General features: G+C 44.7%; 1 protein-coding gene and 1 pseudogene across 3 annotated transcripts in view; one reads left to right on the top strand and one right to left on the bottom strand.

The window, feature by feature from the left end:
* Positions 1-1,417: 1,417 nt before the first annotated feature.
* On the top strand, positions 1,418-2,409 carry LOC147417858 (oleosin G pseudogene; annotated as a pseudogene).
* Positions 2,410-5,763: 3,354 nt separating this feature from the next.
* The window catches only part of LOC147417857 (serine acetyltransferase 2-like), a 112,150-nt gene continuing 94,510 nt past the window's right edge, over positions 5,764-23,403 (bottom strand). For all 3 annotated transcript variants that reach the window (XM_086506452.1, XM_086506453.1, XM_086506451.1), the window contains 4 exons: positions 6,972-7,066; positions 6,688-6,854; positions 6,533-6,606; positions 5,764-6,098 (listed from right to left, as the gene is read on the bottom strand). In XM_086506452.1, the coding sequence (XP_086362578.1) occupies positions 6,034-6,098; positions 6,533-6,606; positions 6,688-6,854; positions 6,972-7,066 (401 nt within the window). In that variant the 3' untranslated portion in view covers positions 5,764-6,033. The remainder of the gene's footprint in view (positions 6,099-6,532; positions 6,607-6,687; positions 6,855-6,971; positions 7,067-23,403) is intronic.

Here is a 23,403-nt window from a genome sequence, read left to right as displayed (position 1 = left end):
GTTGGTTAGTATGGAAAGAGCCATATATAGGGGGCTTCTCTAATCTGGTTGCACATAGGTGACATCCCTCCATTACTAATAGTAAGCGCCTCAAGTCGTATATGCATGTTTTGCACATAGAAAACTAGTGATGAAATATATGTGCGAAGTCGACATACATGTGTGTGTGTGTGTGTGTGTGTGGAGAGAGAGAGAGAGAGAGAGAGAGAGAGAGAGAGAGAGAGAGAAAATCTCTCAAGATTCTGTCCGGCCCTATTTCTTTTTTATAATCATTGCTTCCTACTCTCTCTCTCCTCCATGTCAGCACATACTGGCAGCTCTAGTATTTTATTCAATTCATTGTTAGATTCTCTACCAGATTCCATGTCTTCCCTACTACCTTTACAAAAAGAATTGTGAATATCGAACCTGCGTACTTGAACTGAAGACTTTTCCATCTACTCTCATGACCACTCAAGTAGGCACCCTAGACTGCCCTCGCTTGCCACCCAATAAACAAAAAATAAATGTGATCATCCCTGCTCTACCTCAACGCATCCTTGCTCGTTCGGCTATTGATTCGCCTCTGTGCGCATGTAGCTCCTCAGCCCATCGCCTCGCCAGCACTTGCTCGTCCTCTCCTGCCATTCTTCTTGCTATGTCCCTTGACACCTGCAACAATGGATCTTGTTGGATTCCCTTTATTTATTTTTGAATAAATTCCAGCTGGTACCCCCTACTCTCTTCTTGCTCTTCTTAAAATAGAACCAATTAAAAGAGAATATTTGGCTCGTTGCCAACATCTTCCCCCCCTCAGTCCTGCTTCCTCCTCCCATCTTGCACCCTTGTGCCTCGCACCCTCCTCCCATGCTCGCGACTTCCTCCACTCCCCTAAGCACTACATGGAGCACTATCTACCCATGTCTACCCTCTGTTTATACTACAAGAGAGCAAGATCCCCCCACCTGGCATCAATCGCAACAATCCTTGCCTAACAGTAGAGAATTCACGTCAAGATTGTTAATGCTGAGAGAGAGAGAGAGAGAGAGAGAGAGAGAGAGAGAGAGAGAGAGACGCTAGTTTCACATGCGGAATGGCAGTTCTCTTTTCTATCTAGTGAAACAACAGAGAGAGAATGTGTGTAGATTCTCGTATCCTTGTTTTTTTTTCAAAATGGGTATCACCTACTCTCTCTCTCCTCCATGTACAGCGCCCCCCCCCCCCCCCCCCCCCCCCCCTCTGTCTCTCTCTCTCTCTCTCTCTCTCGTCCAATTAGTCGATAACAACTCACAAAATGACCATAACTCTGAGATAGTACGAGTGTACACGTTAATGACATGCATAACCACGGGTGTCCGCTACAGCCACGCCATTACCATCACAACACTACAGTTTACTGCATGCGTGCTCCATTAAACTGACGCTCTTTTGATAGCCAGTTCTTCCTTGCTGCTGCAGTTTCATTCCTCATCTCCGCACGCACACACATACACTCCAGCTGCACGCTCTCTCATCATCATCACCAGCTCCACCACCCACATCCACCATGGCTTCACAGTATAACCGCGGTCGTGACCAGGCACGCGAGACAGGTGATCAAGCTCGTGAAAAGGCGCAAACCCTCTTCCAGAAGATAAAGCAGCATGGCCCCGGGCCCTTGGGTTGGCTTGCACTCCTTGCACTCGGGGGTTTACTAGCCACCGGCACTGTCATCACCCTCATCATCCTTGCGCCCGTTCTTCTTTTCTTCAGCCCAATCTTGGTTCCTTTGGGGATCATCGCCTTCTTGTGTACTGCCGGGTTCTTAACTGCAGCTGGGGCTGCCATTGCCACTGTGGTGGCGATTTCATGGGTATACAGGTACTTCAAAGGCAAGCATCCTCTTGGAGCAGACCAAATGGAATATGCCATGACGCGTCTTCATGATACCGCAGAGCAAGTGAAGCATAAGGCTAGAGATTTGAGTGGTCAAGTGTAGAGGTCAGCAATGTAAAGCATGCTTGCATCTTAAGCACAACATCCGTTGGTGGTTGTCGGTGAGAGTGATCGATCCAAATTCTTATGCATATTAGATGAAATCCTTGTTGAAGTTGATGGGGAGAGCTTTGCTCAATTGTCATATTGAGTCATAAGTACAACAATGAACAATGCATTTGAAGTTTATGAGCTGTTAGATTTCTTCTAGTTCTAGCAAAAAAAGCCACATATTCTCAAATATAGCCTCGTTATCTGCAGAAGAGAAACGTTTAGTTCTTATTATGTAGCACCAATACATCATTTTGATTTTGTCATTTCTTCTACACATGTACATCTTTTTTATAGTTTCATTATGCACAATGTAATTATGTAGATCATCCATTGGTCCGTCATCGTTATAATGTCATAGATGTTGCTTCATTGCCTGCAGACAGTAAACATTGAACTCAACTTTATTATTGTATAGCACCGGTCCATTATTTTCAACTTCTTGTTCTTTCTACATTTTATTGTATTAATTTTGTATGTTTGATAAAATCATAATTATTTTAGGCATTGATAATGTCGTAGATGTTGCTTCATTGCCTGCAGAAAGTAAAAATTGACCCAACTTTGTTATTGTATAGCACCGGTCCATTATTTTCAATTTGTCATTCTTTCTACATTTTATTGTATTAATTTTGTATGTTTGATAAAATCATAATTATTTTAGGCATTGATAGAAAATTTGAATCTAATGAATAGATGGCTTTGACAAGATCATCTTCTAAACAAGAGGACATTTGTTTATGTTCTATAGTCTATTCATACTTGCCTTAATCCACTTAATAAATCTTCATCTCTTTTTAGAATGGTGGTCTATTTTGTGAACTATAGAACCATTTTCATTGAAGACTATAATGCTATTTTCATTGAAGCCCTTCTAATTTTTGGTAAGAAATCTCTTGAGTAACGCTCTCGCCTCTATGGGGTCTATTTACTCGACTCAAACATTTAAGTCTTAAGCTTTGCAATGTTTTCATAAGTTTTCTTCCATGTCATCGCAAATCCATGATAAGCCTTCCAAGAAGGTATATTCTTTTACAAATATAGTGGTTCGATTTTACAAGGCTAGATCATTCTCATTCTATGGTTTACATGCTAGTATACAAGCCTAGATTATTCCAATTCTATGGTTTTCAGATGATCGTGTAAGAGGGCCGTGCATTGTGCTATACCCGAGTCCAAAGAAATAAAGGGTACAACATATTATATGTAGGGATCAAAGCATTGGATGACTTGCCCTTCAAGCCGTTATAGATTGGAATCTTGGCTCACATGTGCCTCATGTTGACACTAATGCCTTATGATAGCCTACACATAGGCCATTGAAAATTAACAGCAATCAAAGAGTGGTAGATATTGTTTGGTTAAGAAACCGACTTCGCGTTTTTTGAACTCCTAGGCTCTTCAATTACTATTGTCCTAACAAGCTACATTGACTAGCAAAAAAGTTTGTTTGAACTTGTAACAATCTTTATCTTAGTGGTAGAGGAAAAAGGTGACCCTTCATCCCCTACTACATTGTTTTTACCGTTTTCATTTTTCTTGTCTTTGTCCTTGTTTCTATTCCTTGAACAACCACACTTAGGATGTTTGATGGTTCTTCTTGCCATAATAATGTGTGCAAGGGTTTGCATTTAAATAGTCACTTGAATGAAGAACGTGAAATTAAGAGGTCTTACGGGCCTCTTTTTAAGAGTCCAAATCGTCCCTAATGAGAGAAGATAAGTCGAAGAAATTATCACACCATCTCCATAGAGAAGTATAATGACATACATTGAGGGTTAGAGTGAGAATTATTGGAGTAGAATTAAGAGGATCGAGTTTTGCAGCCGAACGAAAAGTGTAATGGACAAATGATTCAAAGTTTTATCGACGAAAAATTGAGATGATCGAATGGAACTATCTAGATTGTTGGAATGGTATGCTCCATTGCTAACCCAAATCAAAGATTTCTATATGCCTGGTTGAAAGCCATTGTTGGTCTTTATGATGTTGCTATGAGTTCTATTGCTTTTCAAAAGGAACCATCATCTCTAGTAGATAAGGGAATCTACAAGCATGTTCAGCCATGACTCATTGCTTGCAAATCCCAAATAGTGATTGTTAAGCTTGAGTGGAACTCATTATTTTTGCATAACAATCACATTGTTATTCCTAGTAGAGGAGCAAATCTTCTAAAATTTTGCAAGCCCACCCAACATAGTAGGCCCTATGTGTGTGTGCGCATGCACATATAAGCATGCACACTTAATGGCCTACAGTTCAGGAAGCAAAAATTCAATTCACCCAAAAAAAAAAAAACACTAAATGCTCTAGCAGCCCTCACATCAATTCATGAAAATTTTGCGCTAAAACACCGCATTGTGTTAGCAACCCTCACAATATCACACTTTCTCCTTATTTGTACCCTAGAAAAAACCTTCAAGCTTAATATCAGCACACCTCATCCTTGTAGTGATGCATTTCTCTCCGTAAATCTGCACGACTCTTCATAAACCCCACAAATTCACTACATACCCAGTTGTCTAGAGCAACATTCAATCCTTATGGTAAGACAAGTCTTGCTCCTCTTCATAAGAGTAAGGTAGTAAGCTTCCCTAGTGGAAAGTTTGGCAAACTACTTCAGTTTCCATGAGGAGACCATTAGCACAGAGAGAGAGAGAGAGAGAGAGAGAGAGAGAGAGAGAGAGAGAGAGAGAGAGAGAGAGTAAGTATGTTGTAACATACCTTTAAGAATTAAGGGGTGCTCTATTAAAATTTCATCGACATAAAGTTTGTCCCCGCCGAAAGGCAATGCCATTAAACCAACTTCCCCAACCCACGAACCTCTCCAACTTGAATCCTTCTTATAAAGTATTTCATAACACATTGACTTGTTAAATAAATTCAGTTTTTGCTCATAAGTCGAAAAAGAGTTTTCATTGGCATCCAGTCCAAGCATGAGTGTTGCGGGATATAACACATGCTTTCAAGATACTAGTCGCCACCAAGTTGAAGCACAATCCATGTACAATGTTTGAACTCTTTTGAAATGATTATCATAAGTTTGAAAATTTTGAAGTTTGAACTAGAGTTTGAAAATTTATCGTGAATAGTTTTCTTTCGTAGCGATCATTGACTCATGATTCATCCTAGTGCATACTGTTATATTGTCATGAAAATGCTAGTTGCTTGCAAATGCTCTGTTTTAATGCTCAATGGTTATTTGGACTTGGATACTACAAAATGTTTCTGAAAATCGGGTTGCTTTTAATATAGTCCGAAGGTCCAAATCAAACTTGCTTCATACTTTCAAATTTGTCTGCATTTGACGTTTGATTGGCCTTTTCAAAACTAGAATGTACATCATAAAGAGAATATCTTTAAAGCCCCAACTAAATGTTGCACAAAGAAGCACCAATTGTGATCCAAAAGCAACCATGATCACTCACAACACCCTCTCATCGAAGAAGAGCACTAAGGAGATAGGTCAATTTTGAAAGAAAAATTTTCACTACACAAGAGAAGGCTTTGATGAAGAGGTTGTACCTCTAGTGGAAAATGATACTTAAGAGCTCAACAAAACCATCTGTTCTAGCCATCACACCTAACTTGATGTTGCACACAGAGCATCAAGGGCATATGAACATCCAATGTATGGGATCAAACACTAGCATCATGCACAATGCTGATGATCGCGCGATTGCTAACCTTGCACGTTTTTTGCTTTTGACCACTTGTGTGCATTGCTCTAAGTGTCTAGACAGGTCTTATGAGAAAAAGTTAAGTTCAGAAGAGTGTTCATGTTCATTATCCTTGACCACATAAGTTACAGCCAATTTGTACAGTGTTTCATCAATGTTGCACCCACAAAAGAATTTGATCTCTTGGTTGTGCTACTGTTATAGACATGCTTCATAAATACAATTTTGTACATGGCTGGCTGAAATGCTAAAAATAATTGAGTAGCCTAAATTGCTAATTACAAGAAGAGAGCAGGTTTCGAAATGCTACAACACCTGGGCACTTGCACAGCAACGCAGCTTCAAATCATCAAATGCCGGTGCCTCCACACACCGAATCATCTCCCATCGACTCCCACAAGTCCTTTGTAACATCTGCTCATCATCACAAACAGACCTGTTATGCTTAGCAATTCCAGGATTGAAACAAAAACCTTCAATAGATAAGATAGAACTTTATTATGTGGAAGTGCAGCCGGAAGTTGGCAGTAAAGAAGGATAAATGAAGATCTCTTTGCAAAGTTAAGACACTCGGCTAAATTGAAAGCCTTATTGACGCTTTGTATACACCATTCACCCCTCCTTGGAACCCAGATGGTTGAATAGAATATGAAACTTTGTGACTTCTTATGTAGACCCTTTTAATTAAGATGGACTATCATGGCAACCAAGTAGATTGTGCCACTCGGTGACAAGGTGCCACTTTTAACACTTGAACTCTAATTCTTGCTTGTGTTGAACAGAAATTTTAGTCACACAGTTGCTTATTTTGTGTTTAGGCTACAGCCAAAAGATGAAGACCAGCTTACCGTGCTTCATTGTAAGAGAGGGGGTGGGTTCTTCCAAAACTCCGACTACTCTAGCAGGAGTACCTGCAACCATACTGCAAGAAACCAAAGTCAAATTTTCCATGTATAGCTGCAACAATCTCCTCTACTTACCATCAAGTGGAAATACCAAGTACCTGTGAGGAGGAACATCCTTCAGCACCAGAGATCCTGCCGCAACCATCGCACCACGGCCCACGCTTATGTTCCCAAGGATGGTGGCGCCAGCGCCAATGAGCACCCCCTCCCCAATCTTTGGATGCCGATCACCAGCAATCTTGCCAGTACCTCCAAGAGTCACACCCTATAACATAGTATTATTACTTGCAACATTTAAAAGTTTGGTCCGTTACACTGATCCAAAGCACAAAACCAATAGAAATTTTTTTTTGACAGAACGTCCGAAGATCTTGGTAATCACCTGTAACATAGATACTCGATCACCCACCACAGCAGTTTCTCCAATGACTACTCCTGTGCCATGATCTAGTAGAATTGCCTTTCCAATTCGAGCAGCTGAGATTGATGGGAAAAACATCCACTTGAGCTCTCAGTTGCCCAGGAATTTTTTGTGGGAAGGTGTATGTATTGTTGGGGGGAAGGGGGGGGGCGGGGGGGGGAGTGTATTAATGTATGACACAGAAACAGTGCATAACAAAGGAAAATGCATCTCTGATTTAAGGGAAACAGAAAACAAGCCTAACAAATCGCACCTCCCCCCCCCCAAAAAAAAAAAGAATTCTATTACTTCACCCGTTTGGAGCCAACATGGTGCCCTATCCCAAGGGGGAAGCAAAAACTGTTATTAAAGGCACCCATAGGCAATTACAAGGGCCAGTGCCCGAACCACAAAAGCTGAAAATACTAAAAAACACACCCAGGGAAAACACCCCTCCTAATCAGGATAAACAGTTCCATGGCAACTACTAAAGGGAAAGAAGGAAGAGGGAGAGGGTATCCACCCCAAACCTCTGAAAGATGGGCTCCCCCAAACTGTTGAGAAGAGGAAAACTACCAGGAAGGTATGGGCATAACTGTTTTCTCCTGTATTTTCCCTACTTTAGGGTTGTGGGGTTTTAACGGCAAGGTTTTTTCTTTCCCTATATAGGGAGGAGGTGTCCACTAGTTGTAGCATCAATTCATCAATGCATGCCAACGTTTTGGGTCTCTCTCTCTCTCTCTCTCTCTCTCTCTCTCTCTCTCTCTGACCCGCTGCCCTGCTTGCGTTGTCCCCTGCTCCCTGCTCGCCCGCTGCTTGCTGCTGCTCTGCTGCACGCTGCAGCTTTGCACCCCCTGCCGCCCCCCTTCTCCCGCTGTCTGCCGCACCGGCTCCGCGCTGCTGCCCCCTGCTGCCACTCCCGCCCTGCTCCCGCCTCCCCCCCCCCCCCGCTGACGCACTTTCCCCCCGCCCCCTTGCTGTCCGAGCGTAGAGAGAGAATGGAAGTAAAGAAACAAGCGTAGAGAGAGAAAGAGAGAAAAGATGGTGTAGAGAGAGAATGAGGGCAGAGAGAGAAAATTTGGTTTTTCAAGCGTAGAGAGAGAGAGAGAGAGAGAGAGAGAGAGAGAGAGAGAGAGAGAGAGAGACCTTCTCACCATGAGGAAGCGGAATGGCAAAGATGACCCGGTGGAGGATGCCATCCAAAAATGCAAAGAAGAGCCGAGCGAGGCCATCAGCATGATCAACCGCCACCTCCTAGGGGTACTATAAACATACTCGACGTGCGCGTGGCAGCATAGGAAAGCACGATACATACACTCGAGGATCGCGTGAAGGCTCAAGATGAGGAAATCGCACTACTCAAGAAAGAGCTTGCAGAGGTGTGATCGCAGAATGTCCTCGAAGAGGGAGAGCTTCAACCCTCAGTAATTGAAGAGCTCAACACGATTAAGGAACAAGTGCGGGCCATCAAAGAAGGTGGGGAGCAACAAAAAGAAATGACGACCTCGTGGATAGATGTCATCACAAAGACCCAACAAAAAGCAGAAGAGGCCGAAAAATGGATCGAGATTGTCAAGAAAGGGAAAGGCAAGGAAATAACCCCCACCCCCACACCAACCATCATGAACTTGACACTAGAAGAGGAGCAAAGGAGACGTGTGCGTTCCTTACACGTAAGGATATGTGGCCTCTGAGACCAAGATAATGTGGAGGAAGAGGTGAAAGAACTCATGACTCTGGTGGGGGTCAACGAGCAAATGCATACGAGGGCCTGGAGAGTGGGCAGAAAGAAAAGCAAAAGCAACGGAGAAACCTCGAAGGAAAGGGCACTCATCCTCCGTTTCCCCTCCTTGGAAGCGAAGAAGGATTTCCTGAAGAAGAGACCGACTCTAAAGAAGACTGGCATCTTTCTTGGAGATGACCTCACCCTCTCGCAGATTGCTCATATGCAAGAAGTAATGCCGGAAATTAGAGCAGCAAGGGAAAAGGGGAAGATTGGTTTTTACAGAGATGGAAAGGTGGTGATAATGGAGCGACGTCCTGCATGACGATGCGAGACCTATGGGACCACACTAAAGATGTCAACCTGGAATTGTAACGGTTCACTTCGTCTTGATGTAGGGGCCTTTGAGGATAGCTTCACAGCGAGAGACATCATCTTCTACTCTGAGACGCATCAAGCCCCTAGGCAATCCATGCCACAGGTGAGCGGATATAGATGGGAGACAGCCTGCAAACAAGAGACGAGATCAGAGCATCGAGGACGAGGCTCAGGGCGAGTGGCAGTTCTATTCAGGGAGGAGTTGCAGCCATTGATATATATAGCGCGCAAGGATGAGCATGCTAGGTACATGTGGGTAGGCTCAAGGCAGAGACGGGCAGATACCTCTACATTGCTATCTGTTACTTTCCTCCTATTACGTCAGTATATGCATCACCTAGGGGACAATCCCCCTTTGCTATTTTGAATAATGACATATGGGAGTTTTCTAAGGATGGTGACATCATCATACTAGGGGATTTAAATGCTAGGACTGTCCACCACCAAACAATATTTTATGATACTTCTGAGGAAATGCTTAGGAAGCTGGACGTTACAGAGATAGGTCTATCCAGATTATCACAAGATGAGGAATACACAGAATATGGCAGATACTTGATAGATATGGGAACCGCACATAGATTGGCCATTTTGAATGGCCTACAAAGATTTTCGACAGCTGGAGGTTTTACTTGCTTTCCACACCGACATAGTGCCAGCACAGTGGATTATGTTATGGCCCAGCCAGGTCTCATTCCATTCTTTCAAGATTTCATGGTGGGCACTAGGCCAGTTGGAGTAGCAGTTGATCATGCTATCTTGTCCTTCACCCTGACATTTCAGTTCAGCACAACTCCATTAGGAGAGGTCCCTACACACATCCGATATACCTTCATGAGGGAGACGGACTGTGTATATGGATGAGATATACAGGAAGCTATGCACCCAGGAGCCACGACGGCCACTAGATGAACTCACTTAGATACTGACAAAGACGCTCCATAATGCAGCATCAGAAGCATACCCCCACAGCCAGCCTACACGGAGACGATCTGGAAAAATGCCCCAGAACAGTTGGTATGATGAGGAGTGTAGAGAGATGAGGATCAAGTAACAGAGGAAAGTGCCCATGGGTATTATCACACATTGACAGTCACGGATTATCTTTCGCCGCCTAGTGCGACGAAAGAGAAGGGCTTATTTATCCCAGCTAGAGCAAGATCTATATCAGTTATTTATAAGTCAGGACTCGGGCGAAGAATGGAGGCTATTCCACGAACATTCACCACCACCAGCTGTAAGGTGCAGCGGAATGAATGTTGTATTTTCTCAAGATTAGTGATCTTTTTTTTTTTCCAAAAGAGAAAATCTTTCTATTAAAATCACCTCAAGTGCACAGACCCCAAGGTAGAATTACATCAGAATAATACAGAGAGAACACCATAAATGGTATCACCAAAAAATAAAAACCTAAGTCAATCTAAGATACAAGATTGCCTCAAATCAAGGCTAGATATGGGAGTTAAGTCTTGAAGACCTCCTAGGCGTCTTCAAGGACTCAGCAGACTTCTTAGCACTTTCTACCAAAGAAGGAAAATGCCGCTCATAAGCTGAATTTATGCCTTCGGAACTGCTCCTGATATCCAAATCACTGCCATGAGGATCAACTGGCGGATCGTGAAAAGCTGGTGAAGAAGTAGTATCCGAGGAGAGAGGAGAAACATTTTCTCTTCTTCTATACACAAGCTTTGGAGCCTCTGTTCTCCTAGCTCGTCGTCTTCTTTTCTTCCCTTCCTTCCTCCTAGCTTTCTCTGCTTCACTTGTTCTCCTTACCAAGTGATCTTCCAATCCCCCATTCGCATAAAGTGCCTCTTGTTTTGAAGCTTGCTGCCTTTGATCAAGAGAAATCCTGCGTCGAGTACAATCTGCAGCAACATGGCCTTTTCTGCCACAAACAAAGCAGTGACCAGGAAGACCAATGAAGAAAACCCTTTGTAAAATTTCTCCCCCATGAATAGTCGGGAGCGAAATAAATTGCGGAGGGTTCTTCGCCAAGGATGGGAAGAGCACATCCTTATGGAGATTGTGCGATCCTCATCATCAGGAATCGCAGCATCTCCAACCACAAAACCCATACATCTCCCAATTTCATTCACATGCGGAGCAAATTTTGGAAGAAGTCCTGGGAATCTAACTGTAACTGCAGTTCCACCTACAAGTCCATTTAAATGCCCTGTGTCCATTTGGCAAGAAAGCCTATGGCAAAATTAAAGTCCACAGGGCCCTGCGCTAAGACCTCCATGGCTTGACTCTCAGACTCTATTGCTCAAGGTTCCTTTTAGTTCTTAGGGAAAGAGAGAGCTTTCTGTCTTATGGAGAGTGCTATGATCACGACAAAGTGAGTGGATATTGTGCGTGCAAGTGAATGAGACTGAGAGAAGGAGAGAGAAGAGATACGACACCCGGGAGTTTGTAAAACCCTCCTCCGAAGGCCCCACTCTCGTCGGCGAGAGTGGTCTACTTTGATTGCACAAAGGTGTACAATGCGTATGCAAATGGACTGATGCAATGGGATTATGCCGATGACGACGACGGTGATGACGACGACGACTTAGGCTGAAATCTGTGATCTTCTATTGGCTGAATTTCGTGGACTGTTTCGGGGCTGAAATGTGACTCTCTACTGCTGTCCTTGTGGCTGAAAATGATGGGTGTGTCGAGGTTCCTGCTGAAGACAAAAACGCTGATGTGCTGGCACCATAAGGCTGCGTTTTAGGCTACTTTTGCATGCTGAAAACGCTGGGTCAGCAGGTCTATTCAATGCTGAAAAACGCTGGAATGGACAGCAGGTACTAACGTTAGTAGTTGCTGAAAAAAACGCTGAAATGGCAGATGCTTAACGATCCCAAAATGCTAAGGTTGAGTGTGGTTGTCGCGGGAAAACGCCAGGCCAATGGACTTGATGGCGATGATGTTGCTGTGGGAGAAAAACACCCAAGGTGGGAAGACTTGATCCAATGCTAGAAACGCTAGGGGTGCTGGGGGGGGGGAGGGGGGGGGGGTACTACTGAGAAGTTGTCTGTTGAGCGGGAAGCTCTTGTTGCCTCTTCTGCCAATTACTACTAACTTGGGTTTGCTTATATATTAACTTAGCAAAATTGCCCTACCTACTTTTGTTCGAAAGTCACTTAATAATAATAAGTGAAAATACCAAAAATAGGGAAAATAGGCTAAATGCACTGGAAAATTCCTCTGACTAAATCTGTTGGATTCTGAAGGGAATACTGATGATCATGCTGTGTGCAACCGGAGGATATGCATCTATGCTAAGTGACCGGGCATGCACGGTCTACGAATAGACTCACAAAAGTGCCGGATCACTGCTAATCTAGACTTGACTGGACGGACTGAACCCTACTGTGGTGTAGCTTGTCCACGGACACATAGGGTTGGGATGTGTCACGTGACATCCCCTCCTTTTCAAAGTGAGGAACTAGTACGGAACTGTATGGCGTCGAAGGAGATCGCCAATAGCACCCGGAATCCTGGAAGGGACTCTTCGCCGGCCCACTCTGCTGTGGGTCGAGCTGTACTTGAACTTCATAAAGGTCTGCAACGCTTGCTTCTTTGGGCCGCGCCGAAAGCGACACAAAGTCTTCTGTGGCTCCTTCGATGCTTCAACTTCTTCTAGAGACCTGCTTCTTCCGTCTTCAAGAATCTCCATGGCTGAAAATTCCTGAAACCATCTCCAACACAAAACCATGAACATACCCATTCCATGTAAAATGAAGGAAATAAATCTTGTCTTCTCTAAAGACTGTGCATGCAATGTAGATGAACAAATAGACGGAGTGACAACCTGTTCATCAAACACATGCAAACAATGAGGTCGAATCTTTTCTGTTTGATTGAAATCAATCAACTGTGGTAAATCACAATGTAAATGCCTATGCTTGGTGCTCATATTGTCATGTGCTCTTTCGGAAACTGTGTCATGCCAAGGAAGAGACATGAAATGTGACTTCCTTACATACAAACTTTTCAGCTTTCATGAACAATCCGCATACATTTGTGCTCATCCATGAGAGAAACGTGCTCAACATGCAATATGTCATGCCTAGGAAAAGGGATGGAGATGGAGAAGGAACAATGTCCTCTCCATGAATGACAATGGGAGAATCGTTTTTGGCACTGAGAGTGAAAGTGTTAGCCTCCCAATCAATGAAAGGGTTATTATCACGAAACCATCGAATGCCCAAAATCATATCACATCCTGAGAGAGGAGAAACAACAAATCTTCTAGTGAAGGCAGCTTTTTGAATTGCAAACAACACATCAAGGCATTCCTCCGTGATGAGAGCGTCCATACAGGGAAGAAAGCCAGAGACCTCCATAGGAGATCTCGAACTAACTTCGAGGCGGGCTCTCTCAACAAGAGAGGGACTGATCACATCATGTATACTACCTGGGTCAAACAATATGACAAAACGGTGCCCCGACGTACGACCATAACATTTTATGAGAGAATCATCAATGGGAGGGTCCTGAGAAACTTTGGGCACACCCGTGTTATCATTCATTGCATTGACAGATGTAGTGGGTGCTGTGGGTTCTTTAGATTCATTCGATTCAAGCTTAGGACATGTTCTTTTTATGTGACTCTTAATGTGACAATGAAACGGCCTTCCTTAGAATAAGTGCTTTGTTCTTCTGACGTAAGTATCCTCCTACAATTCCTTGTGTTACCTTTTCACCTGGAGTAAGCTTAGGTTTAGCAGTTGTGTTAGCCTTACCCTTAGATTCATTGGAAGAATTCTTTCATGAGATACTGTTGGTAGATTGGTTAGAAGAGTTATCATTCTTACCATTCTTACCGTTCTTGCCGTTCTGAGGGTTCTGAGAAGTCTGCGAGGTACTTGTGGAAGTATTGTTCTCCTTAGGCTTTCCCTTGTTGTACTTCATCTCCTGTGCGAGAGCAATCGCTACCGCCTTGTTGAGATCGATTGGATCGAATACCTCGACATCGTACTTGATATACTCGTCTAATCCAAAGAGAAAAACCTCTTTGTGCTCATCATCCGACATGCGTAATTGGGTACCTAGCTGCAAAACACGATTAGAAAAAGACATAACCGGCATACCATTTTGCTTGAGAGTGCGCCAATCGTCCTTCAATCGTGCAAGGTACTGAGGTGGCATAAACCGCGCCTTGAGCTTGTCTTGGAAATCAGCCCAACTAAAAGAGGGGGGCGTGAAATCGTCGGCTGCCTCTAAGTGCGTGGCTAGCTGTGCCTCTTGCCATGCGTGGTACCAATTGATGGCATCACCGGCAAGGTACATAGCTGCCATCAAAACTTTGCTATTTCCTGTTTTCTTAGTTGTCGCAAAATAAGGATTAAATTGATGCAACCAAGAATGAATAACTGTAGCATCCATCTTACCGTCATACTTACTGAAAGTCAACTTTTCTGTAACTGGATGATTGGAATCCGCGTCGTGGCTTGCGCCACTTGACGAACTCCCACGATCTTTGGGTGATTCGGACTTCGAGGCTAGGACTTGGGCAAGCAATTCTTGAGCGCATAGCTCTCGTCGAGCTTCACGCTCGGCCTCCAAGGCTGTGGCTCGTGATGCGCTTCCTCCTTTCGTAGCTCTTTTCTTTCTTTTCTTGTGTCGCGTTTGCGTTCTAAAGCAATGCGATTTTCTTCTTGTTGTGCGACCTTGGCTGCGTGGTCTGCGGCCATTCTTGCAATTCTGTCGTCGCGCTCACGGTCCTGAGCAAAGCGCTCACGTTCCTGAGCAAGGCGATTTGTTTCTTGTCTATCCATCATGGCCATCATCTGCTTGACCATTGCCTCCATAGGGTTTGGTACACTTGGTGGCGTAGATGGCGAAGGGGGAGGGTTGAAGAAATCATCTCCGGGTGGGAACGAGTCTTCGTCACCTCTCTCATGCTCATCACCTGAATGCGAAGTATCCATTCCGCTTCGGGTGACGACCATGCACTAGGATCTTGGGTTCTTAAGCTCGCGAGGAACTTGGGTTCTTGAGTCTTGAGGATCTTGGGTTCTTGAAATTCTTGAGGTTCTTGAGTTCTTGAGGGTCTTGAGGTGGGAACGAGTCTTCGTCACCTCTCTCATGCTCATCATCTGAATGCGAAGTGGGAACGAGTCTTCGTCACCTCTCTCATGCTCATCACCTGAATGCGAAGTATCCATTCCGCTTCGGGTGACTACCATGCACTAGGATCTTGGGTTCTTAAGCTCGCGAGGAACTTGGGTTCTTGAGTCTTGAGGATCTTGGGTTCTTGAAATTCTTGAGGTTCTTGAGTTCTTGAGGGTCTTGAGGTTTTCTTTAGTTTGCAAATCGCGTTGGAGAAGGATCTTCTCTTCACCCGAGGTCTACCCTTTTCTGTGCGGGCGTACCCCTTGGCGGCCTTGTGCTCACACCAAGGTTGCTTTTTCCCACCTCACGTCGATTGGCCGGCCGCTAAGTGCACGGTTCGCTCTCAATGAGTGAAAAGAGACACAAGGGGAGGTTGGACAAGTCCTTCTTTCTTGGGATTCCTGTCACTCTTCAACAAAACACGATTAGGAATCGCCACGCCCAAGTAAACTTGGGTTCCTGCGACCTCAACAAGCAAAAAAAATTATTGTGGTTCTTTCCTTGAGTAATGCAGAACACTTCCAAAGCTCTGATACCAATGTAAGGTGCAACGGAATGAATGTTGTATTTTCTCAAGATTAGTGATCTTTATTGCTCAAGGTTCCTTTTAGTTCTTAGGGAAAGAGAGAGTTTTCCGTCTTATGGAGAGTGCTATGATCACGACAAAGTGAGTGGATATTGTGCGTGCAAGTGAATGAGACTGAGAGAAGGAGAGAGAAGAGATACGACACCCGGGAGTTTGTAAAACCCTCCTCCGAAGGCCCCACTCTCGTCGGCGAGAGTGGTCTACTTTGATTGCACAAAGCTGTACAATGCGTATGCAAATGGACTGATGCAATGGGACTATGCCGATGACGACGACGGTGATGACAATGACGACTTAGGCTGAAATCTGTGATCTTCTATTGGCTGAATTTCGTGGACTGTTTCGGGGCTGAAATGTGACTGTCTACTGCTGTCCTTGTGGCTGAAAATGATGGGTGTGTCGAGGTTCCTGCTGAAGACAAAAACGCTGATGTGCTGGCACCATAAGGCTGCGTTTTAGGCTACTGTTGCATGCTGAAAACGCTGGGTCAGCAGGTCTATTCAATGCTGAAAAACGTTGGAATGGGCAGCAGGTACTAGCGTTAGTAGTTGCTGAAAAAAACGCTGAAATGCCAGATGCTTAACGATCCCAAAACGCTAAGGTTGAGTGTAGTTGTCGCGGGAAAACGCCAGGCCAATGGACTTGATGGCAATGCTGTTGCTGTGGGAGAAACACGCCCAAGGTTGGAAGACTTGATCCTATGCTGGAAACGCTAGGGGTGCTTAGGGGGGGGGGGGGGGGGGGGGGGGGGTACTGCTGAGAAGTTGCCTGTTGAGCGGGAAGCTCCTGCTGCCTCTTCTGCCAATTACTGCTAACTTGGGTTTGCTTATATATTAACTTAGCAAAATTGCCCTACCTACTTTTGTTGGAAAGTCACTTAAAAATAATAAGTGAAAATACCAAAAATAGGGAAAATAGGCTAAATGCACTAGAAAATTCCCCTGACTGAATCTGTTGGATTCTGAAGGGAATACTGATGATCATGCTGTGTGCAACCGGAGGATATGCATCTATGCTAAGTGACTGGGCATGCATGGTCTACGAATAGACTCACAAAAGTGCCAGATCACTGCTAATCTAGACTTGACTGGACTGACTGAACCCTGCTGTGGTGTAGCTTGTCCACGGACACTAGGGTTGGGATGTGTCACGTGACACTAACGGTCACCTCCACTGAGACATGGGGGGAATATGCCACATCTCTCTACACAACATCAAGACAACCACCTCTACCGGACCCACTAGAGACATGCCCGGACATGTTCTTTCTTTACTGCCGAGAGGTTAAGAAAAGCTATTGACACGATGAAGACAAGGAGAGCACATGATCATGATGGTCTTGTAGCAGAGCACTTCATCCATGCCAGAGATATGCTCGCAGAGCTCCTGGCTATGATGTTTAATCGAGCCATGTATGAAGGCTTCCCTGAGACTTGGATTATGTCCGCGATTGTGCCTATTTTCAAGTCAAGAGATCCCATGATTCCCGCAAATTATCGCACCATCATGGTTGGTCACACATTAGGTAGACTGTATGCATCCATTCTTGAACAAGAGCTGAGTAGATGGGCAGAGCGAGAGGGCATAAGAGCACCAGGGCAAGCAGGTTTCAGAAAAGGTTTCTCCACTCTTGACCAGATTCTGACACTCAGAGCTATTATTGAGGAGGGTAGAGACCATGGCAAGAGGATCTATTGTAGCTTTGTGGATTTTCGCAAAGCTTTCGACACAGTGCCGAGAGCCAGACTTATACGTAGATTACAGGACATGGGTGTGCCTACAGAGCTGATTTGGGGGATTCTCGCTGTATACAAGACAGCGATGGTGCGGGTACGCACCACTGAGGGAATGTCGGACATGGTTCTCTCTAGTATTGGAGTAAAGCAGGGATGCCCCCGAACCCCGACTCTTTTTGGGATGTATGTGGATGAGTTTTCGGACTATGTAGAGCGTCAAGGGAACAAGGGGGCTCAGCTAGCAGGGACATGGATTCCGCTGTTACTATATGCTAATGATATTGTGCTGATTTCTGACTCTCCAAAGGGGATGCAGCGTCACTTGGATGCTTTGCATACATTTGCTCGTGACAGTGGATTGTCTGTCAATCTGGGGAAAACCAAGGTTATGGTGTTCAACACCACACCACAGTGGGTCAGGAGGTCGGCACCCACATTTATGCATGGCCAGGAGACTGTGGAGTACACAGGTGCATATACTTATCTTAGGGTAGTCTTCGGTGGACGTTTCACTAAGGAGAGCATCAGAGACTAGACTGACGAGAGCATATGCAGCTTTGGGAGGATTGGAGAGGTCGCAGGTTCATTTCAGGAGCCGCGAACAAAGATTTGGCTTTTTGTTACTCTAGTGACTCCACCTATGCTCTATGGAGTTCAGGTATGGGGACCCTTAGGAGACCACCATGGGAGATCTGGCAACACAGATGGATGGAGATGTATGGAGAGGCCTCTGGTCTCTATGAACGCTCAAATGATTCGGGCTAAGGCCTCAGTACCACATGAGATTATCCGAGCCGAGCTAGCCCCCCCCCCCCTTGTGGTGGAGGCATTCACGAGATCAGTTTCCTTTATGCACGGTCTATGGAATCTCCCCAGGGAGAGATACGCTTGGCTTGCCTTGGAGTCATCTCGACAACTAGCTCTACAAGGCGATACAGCATGTTGGTATGGACAGATGACAGCATGGTTTCAGTCGCATGGTCTCAAGATGGATAGAGTACCTTCGCTTCAATACTCCCTGTCTCTCACACTCCCTGTCTCTCACACAGACAGACATCACCAGACTCATACGTCAGGATCTGATTCAGCTAAATACCAGGAGCACATGGATACAGCCGAACAGGAGTTAGGCACGAAGATGGCCTTCTACAGAGAGCATCTTCTCCAACTCACGGAGGACGGCTTTGTGACTAGGCCTGCATACATGGACACACACTTATCTCATGGGATAAGATGCGCTATTGGACAGACACGCACATCCTCACATCAACTCCAAATCGAGACTGGCCGATTTCGAGGGGTGCCAGCACGAGCTAGGATATGTCACCTATGCAGCTTAGAGCCAGAGACAAAGCTAGCGTTTTTGCCAGATTGCCCTCCCTCCTGTTGTGCCTTTGCAGTTTTGCAGGTTCCTCTCCTATTGTGCCCTCTCTTGCCATAGGTGACTCTCCAGTTGTGCATACTCTACAAATCTAGATCTCCACAACCGGGTTACCCTTGAAGGTTCCACATTCGGAGGTTGTTGCTGCCCGCCATCAGATCCGTGGAATTTTGCACCTATTCCTGCAGTTTTCAGCATATCCGTCATCTTCCACTGCCACTTCTCACATGGTATCAGAGCCCTAGTGTTGAGATCCAACCTTGGAGCATTTTTGCGGCGTGTCCAGTGCTTTCTGGAGTTTTTTGAGAGGGGTTAGCTTGCTGTTTTTTCCGATACAGATCTGGTTTTGTCGAATCCAGCGCGAGTTTTTGAAGATCTGATGCACGTATAGAGAGGTTATTTATTGGCTGAGTAGATTTCAGATTTGGAGTGGTCATTTCAATCGAGTATAGACCCGAATTTGGAGGTAAAGAAGTGGTCCAAAGGAGGGACAATTCATTTTTGTCTTAGATTTGGTGCTGATTTCGAGTTGTACGGGCTGAATTGAAACGGTTCCGTCCAAGTACCTAAGCCTATCCAATTCACACGACCATACTCTTCTCCTCAACTTGACAGATATAGTAACTCAAATGGTGATGGCGTTGGACCATCATCACGTACAACCTAGAATGTGTATCAGAAGGAGATCAGTGACAAACTGGTGAAGGTACCTACCCTTCCAACTTTTCTAGTTGATCGTCACTTAGATGGTACCAGCTATAGAACTTGGAGGATGATGATCATGGCGGTATTCGAATCGATGGATCTTGGATTCTTTGTGACCGAAACGGTGGAGAATCCATCTACAATGCAGGAAGGTGCACTTTGGGAGCGTGTCAATGCTTGAGTGCGGTCTTTTATCATCTTGAAATGGACCCCACGGATTTTGGATCATGTGAAGGCCACGACGAGTGTGCCAAGAAGATTTTGGATAATTTGGAGTCTCTCCATGAGCATGTTACCCCTATGAAGCGTGTTACTTTGCAAGTGCAATAGATCAACCTGGATGTTCATGAGGTCTCGTATCAACAAGATGCAATCACTGCAGCAAGAAATCTTTGGATGGACATTGCATCGGAGGATATGGTTGTTTATTTGATACTCAATTATTGTTGTCTTACTCGGGTTTCTATTCTTCTTTGATTACAAGTGGGCGACTGAATACTATTGCGTGGGACGAGTTAGTCGATGGTTTTGGACCAAGGGGACCAGTTAACATCCTGAGTAAGATTGAGATCTCTTGATTAAACCGAGGCTTTGGCAGCAAGTTCCAAAGGAAAACAATAGGTTAGATAGAGTCTTCAAAGACCAATGCAGAGCAGGAAACCTTGTGGGAGGAAATGTCCTTTGTGGAGAGCGGAGTCTACATGAGTGACTCCGGCACTTGCCTTTATTACTCAGATGGAGATCCCATAGGACGAGATACCTTTGGACCAGGAAGGAGATTTTACTTTCCTCGACTCTCAAGAGTGAATCATTCATAGTGGTGGTGTTAGACACATGACTTCTTCTCGTGATTTGATGTACAATATGAGGCAGTATCAAGGTTCAATTATATTTGGAGACAGATCCGTGGATCCCGTGAAGAGTGAGGAGGACATGGAGCTTATCCTAGACACAAAAAAGGGGGAATGTATATTTCCTATGTTCTTTATGTGTCTCGTCTTGGTTACCACATCTTATCAGTGTATGAGCTTTGCAAACTAGGTACGGCAAAAGTATTTGATGAGCACATGGTGTCAATTCGAGATAAAGTCTATAGCTTGGAAGTGAGAGGGGGTGCATTAGTATATGGATTGTATCTTGGACCAGATGTTGCAAGGTGTGTCATACGAGAGTGGTTGCATTCGCAAAGTGCAACAAAGTGATCCACTTGATACAGCATGGATGGTGGAGATACCCGAGTACATATGGGTTACTCTCCAAGATTCACGCGTGCTGGATTTACTACCAAATCTGCGAGCAAATGTTGACACTCGTAGACGCCCGTTACAGTTACAGATGGAGAGCAGATGGAGGCATGCCTTGCCTTGATCTCTTCTAAGGCCCGAGATAGACAAGGTTTTTCTTTAAGTATCACGTAGCAAGTTCATAGTTGTGCACTCCAATTAGGAGCTAATAGAGAGTGTGTGTCACCTCTTCGGTTGGTCCCCATGGAGCTGCTAGTGCCCCCGAATCTGTAACAGGCTTGGTCGCTCTAAGCGAGAAATCAATAGCAACACAAGAACAAAAATTGCAAATAACTGAACTCAACTTGAATAGAGAGAAGGTAGGAGAGCCGACATGGCACGATAGAGTTTTGAGCCAAGATGCACTAGCCCCAAAGACTAGCGCCCCTTTCGGTATTTCTTTATTATTACTCTTCGCAAAGTACAACTCCTGAGAGACCAACTCTCTACGAGACTGTGTCCACATGCCCTTCGGAAGAGTGCCCTCTCGGCACATATAAACTTACAAGGGATGCCCAAAAGCAGAGCCCCAAAAGCATCAAATCCAAAAGCTCTTATCCCCAAAAGCATCTGCTCTCAAAAGCATGCGGAAAAACTGTCACTTGTAGCCAGTGCAAAACGCGAAAATCCGTATGGTCTGCCACGTCAACATGTTAGCGCAATTTACGAAAATCAGCCCCAGATGTCAAGCTTTGAGTTTTAGGTTTTAGGCCCCTCAACCGGTGCTCCATAAGTTGGTAGGCGTCAGGATTTTAATCCCTAACCCCTTCGGCCCCTCCGCCCATTTTCTATGTTCAATTTCTCTTGTTCTCTCGACCAGTTCTTTTGAGTTGGGCCGCCACGTCATCACTTTGTGACATTCCCCCCTCTTGAAAGCATTGTTATCGCCCTCAATTACACCTGCAAAATAGCCAAAGGACAGAAATTTTCTTCTGAATCTATGTACCCATGCACTAGACTTCAACAAATCCAGCACCTTCTACAAAGACATTAGTCATTGATCAATCACATTTCTGTTGAGGGTATACAAATCATGATCATTGTAGCCATTTAGCAATCACATCCAGGTCGCCCAGATCTTTTCACCGATGTCTTAATCTACTAAATCTTGTTATTATCAGATTTACATCCTTTATTTTCACATTCCAAGCAAACCATGCCCATGACTATCCCCACAAGACAGTATGTTCACATAGTATGCAATTTACAAAAGCATACACTTAGTTCACATTGAACAGTATATCTCATCCTATTTAGAACTATTGATGCTCTTAGATCACTGTGAAGCCATCTCATCCAGATAGAAATCTTGATGCGTTAGAATATCATTCAGTTCTCATTCACTTAGCCATCACATCCAGATCTCGCTAATCTCTAACAGACGTCTAGATGCACTAAGTTCAAATCATTCATCAAACAAAATGTTGCAGAAATTTCATCTTTCTTTGCATGTCTTTAACAATACACACATGAAAGAGCACATGTCTTCAATTCAATTAAGGAAATTTCCAATTCAATGTACATAAAGTCATCCATGGGCCGCATGTATGTGAGACTTGGGCACGAATCCGGTGTAGCAATAACTCTTTCTAGGGCTCCTCCCCTGGAAGTCGTCCTCTGACCACAAGCTTCCCAAGGAGGGCTCTGCTCTGTCATGATGGGTCGATGATCCCCAACCCTCCCTGAGAACAAGGTCAAGTGATGACCTGCCAGGAAACTTTGACCCACGCTGACTAAGTGTCTCGCCCTAGCCATAAAAAGTTCCTGATCAGCCTCTCCAGTTATCTGATGCAGGAACTCCAAAAGATCCAGCAAGACGTGATGTACCACATAGTAGCCAAAAACACCTGGTTGGCCACTACACCCTGCCAGCCAAAGAGACGTGCTGAGCTCCAACGTAGTAGTTTCCCCCTAATGAAAAGGAGAAGAGAAGCTATCTGCTGCTCCGGAGACAGATCCAAACCAACATGATTCAAACTCAGAGTCTTTGCTAAGATTTTGCAGGCTAAGTTGAGAATAGTGATGGGACACCACTGCCGAATCTCATCCAAGGAGCCTCCCTCCTTGGAGATAAGATAGAGCAAGCCCTCACTCATGCTGTCAGGCAACTCTCCAGTGCACAAAATGTGTTGGTAAGCACTACAAAGATCACGACCAAGAAGAAGCTTGGAGTCAAATCATCCTCCCTTGGGTGGTTGCCCTAGGGAAGTGCTATGAGGGCCTCATGAAGCTCCTCCAACTTGAGAGGCATCTCAAGCCTCTGTATATGTGCCACAAGATGGGTCGAGTAGCCTCCTACAGCCTTCCATAATTTGAAAATTAATAATAATGATGTCACTTATTATTAATAATGCCAGTAGGGGATACAATTGTTGAAAAAGAAAAGAAGAGGAGAATCAACAAATGATTCTCCTCATGCAATCTCTTTGGAGGAGGTCCCGATTGCAGCGCGCACAGAGAGAGAGAGAGAGAGAGAGAGAGAGAGAGAGAGAGAGAGAGAGAGAGAGAGAGAGAGAG

The sequence above is a fragment of the Adiantum capillus-veneris genome, chromosome 30, assembly GCF_014529385.1.
Source record: "Adiantum capillus-veneris isolate H3 chromosome 30, ASM1452938v2, whole genome shotgun sequence".
Taxonomy (NCBI): domain Eukaryota; kingdom Viridiplantae; phylum Streptophyta; class Polypodiopsida; order Polypodiales; family Pteridaceae; genus Adiantum; species Adiantum capillus-veneris.
The sequence above is the reverse complement of the archived record's forward strand: the minus strand, read 5'-3'. Positions and strand labels throughout refer to the sequence as shown.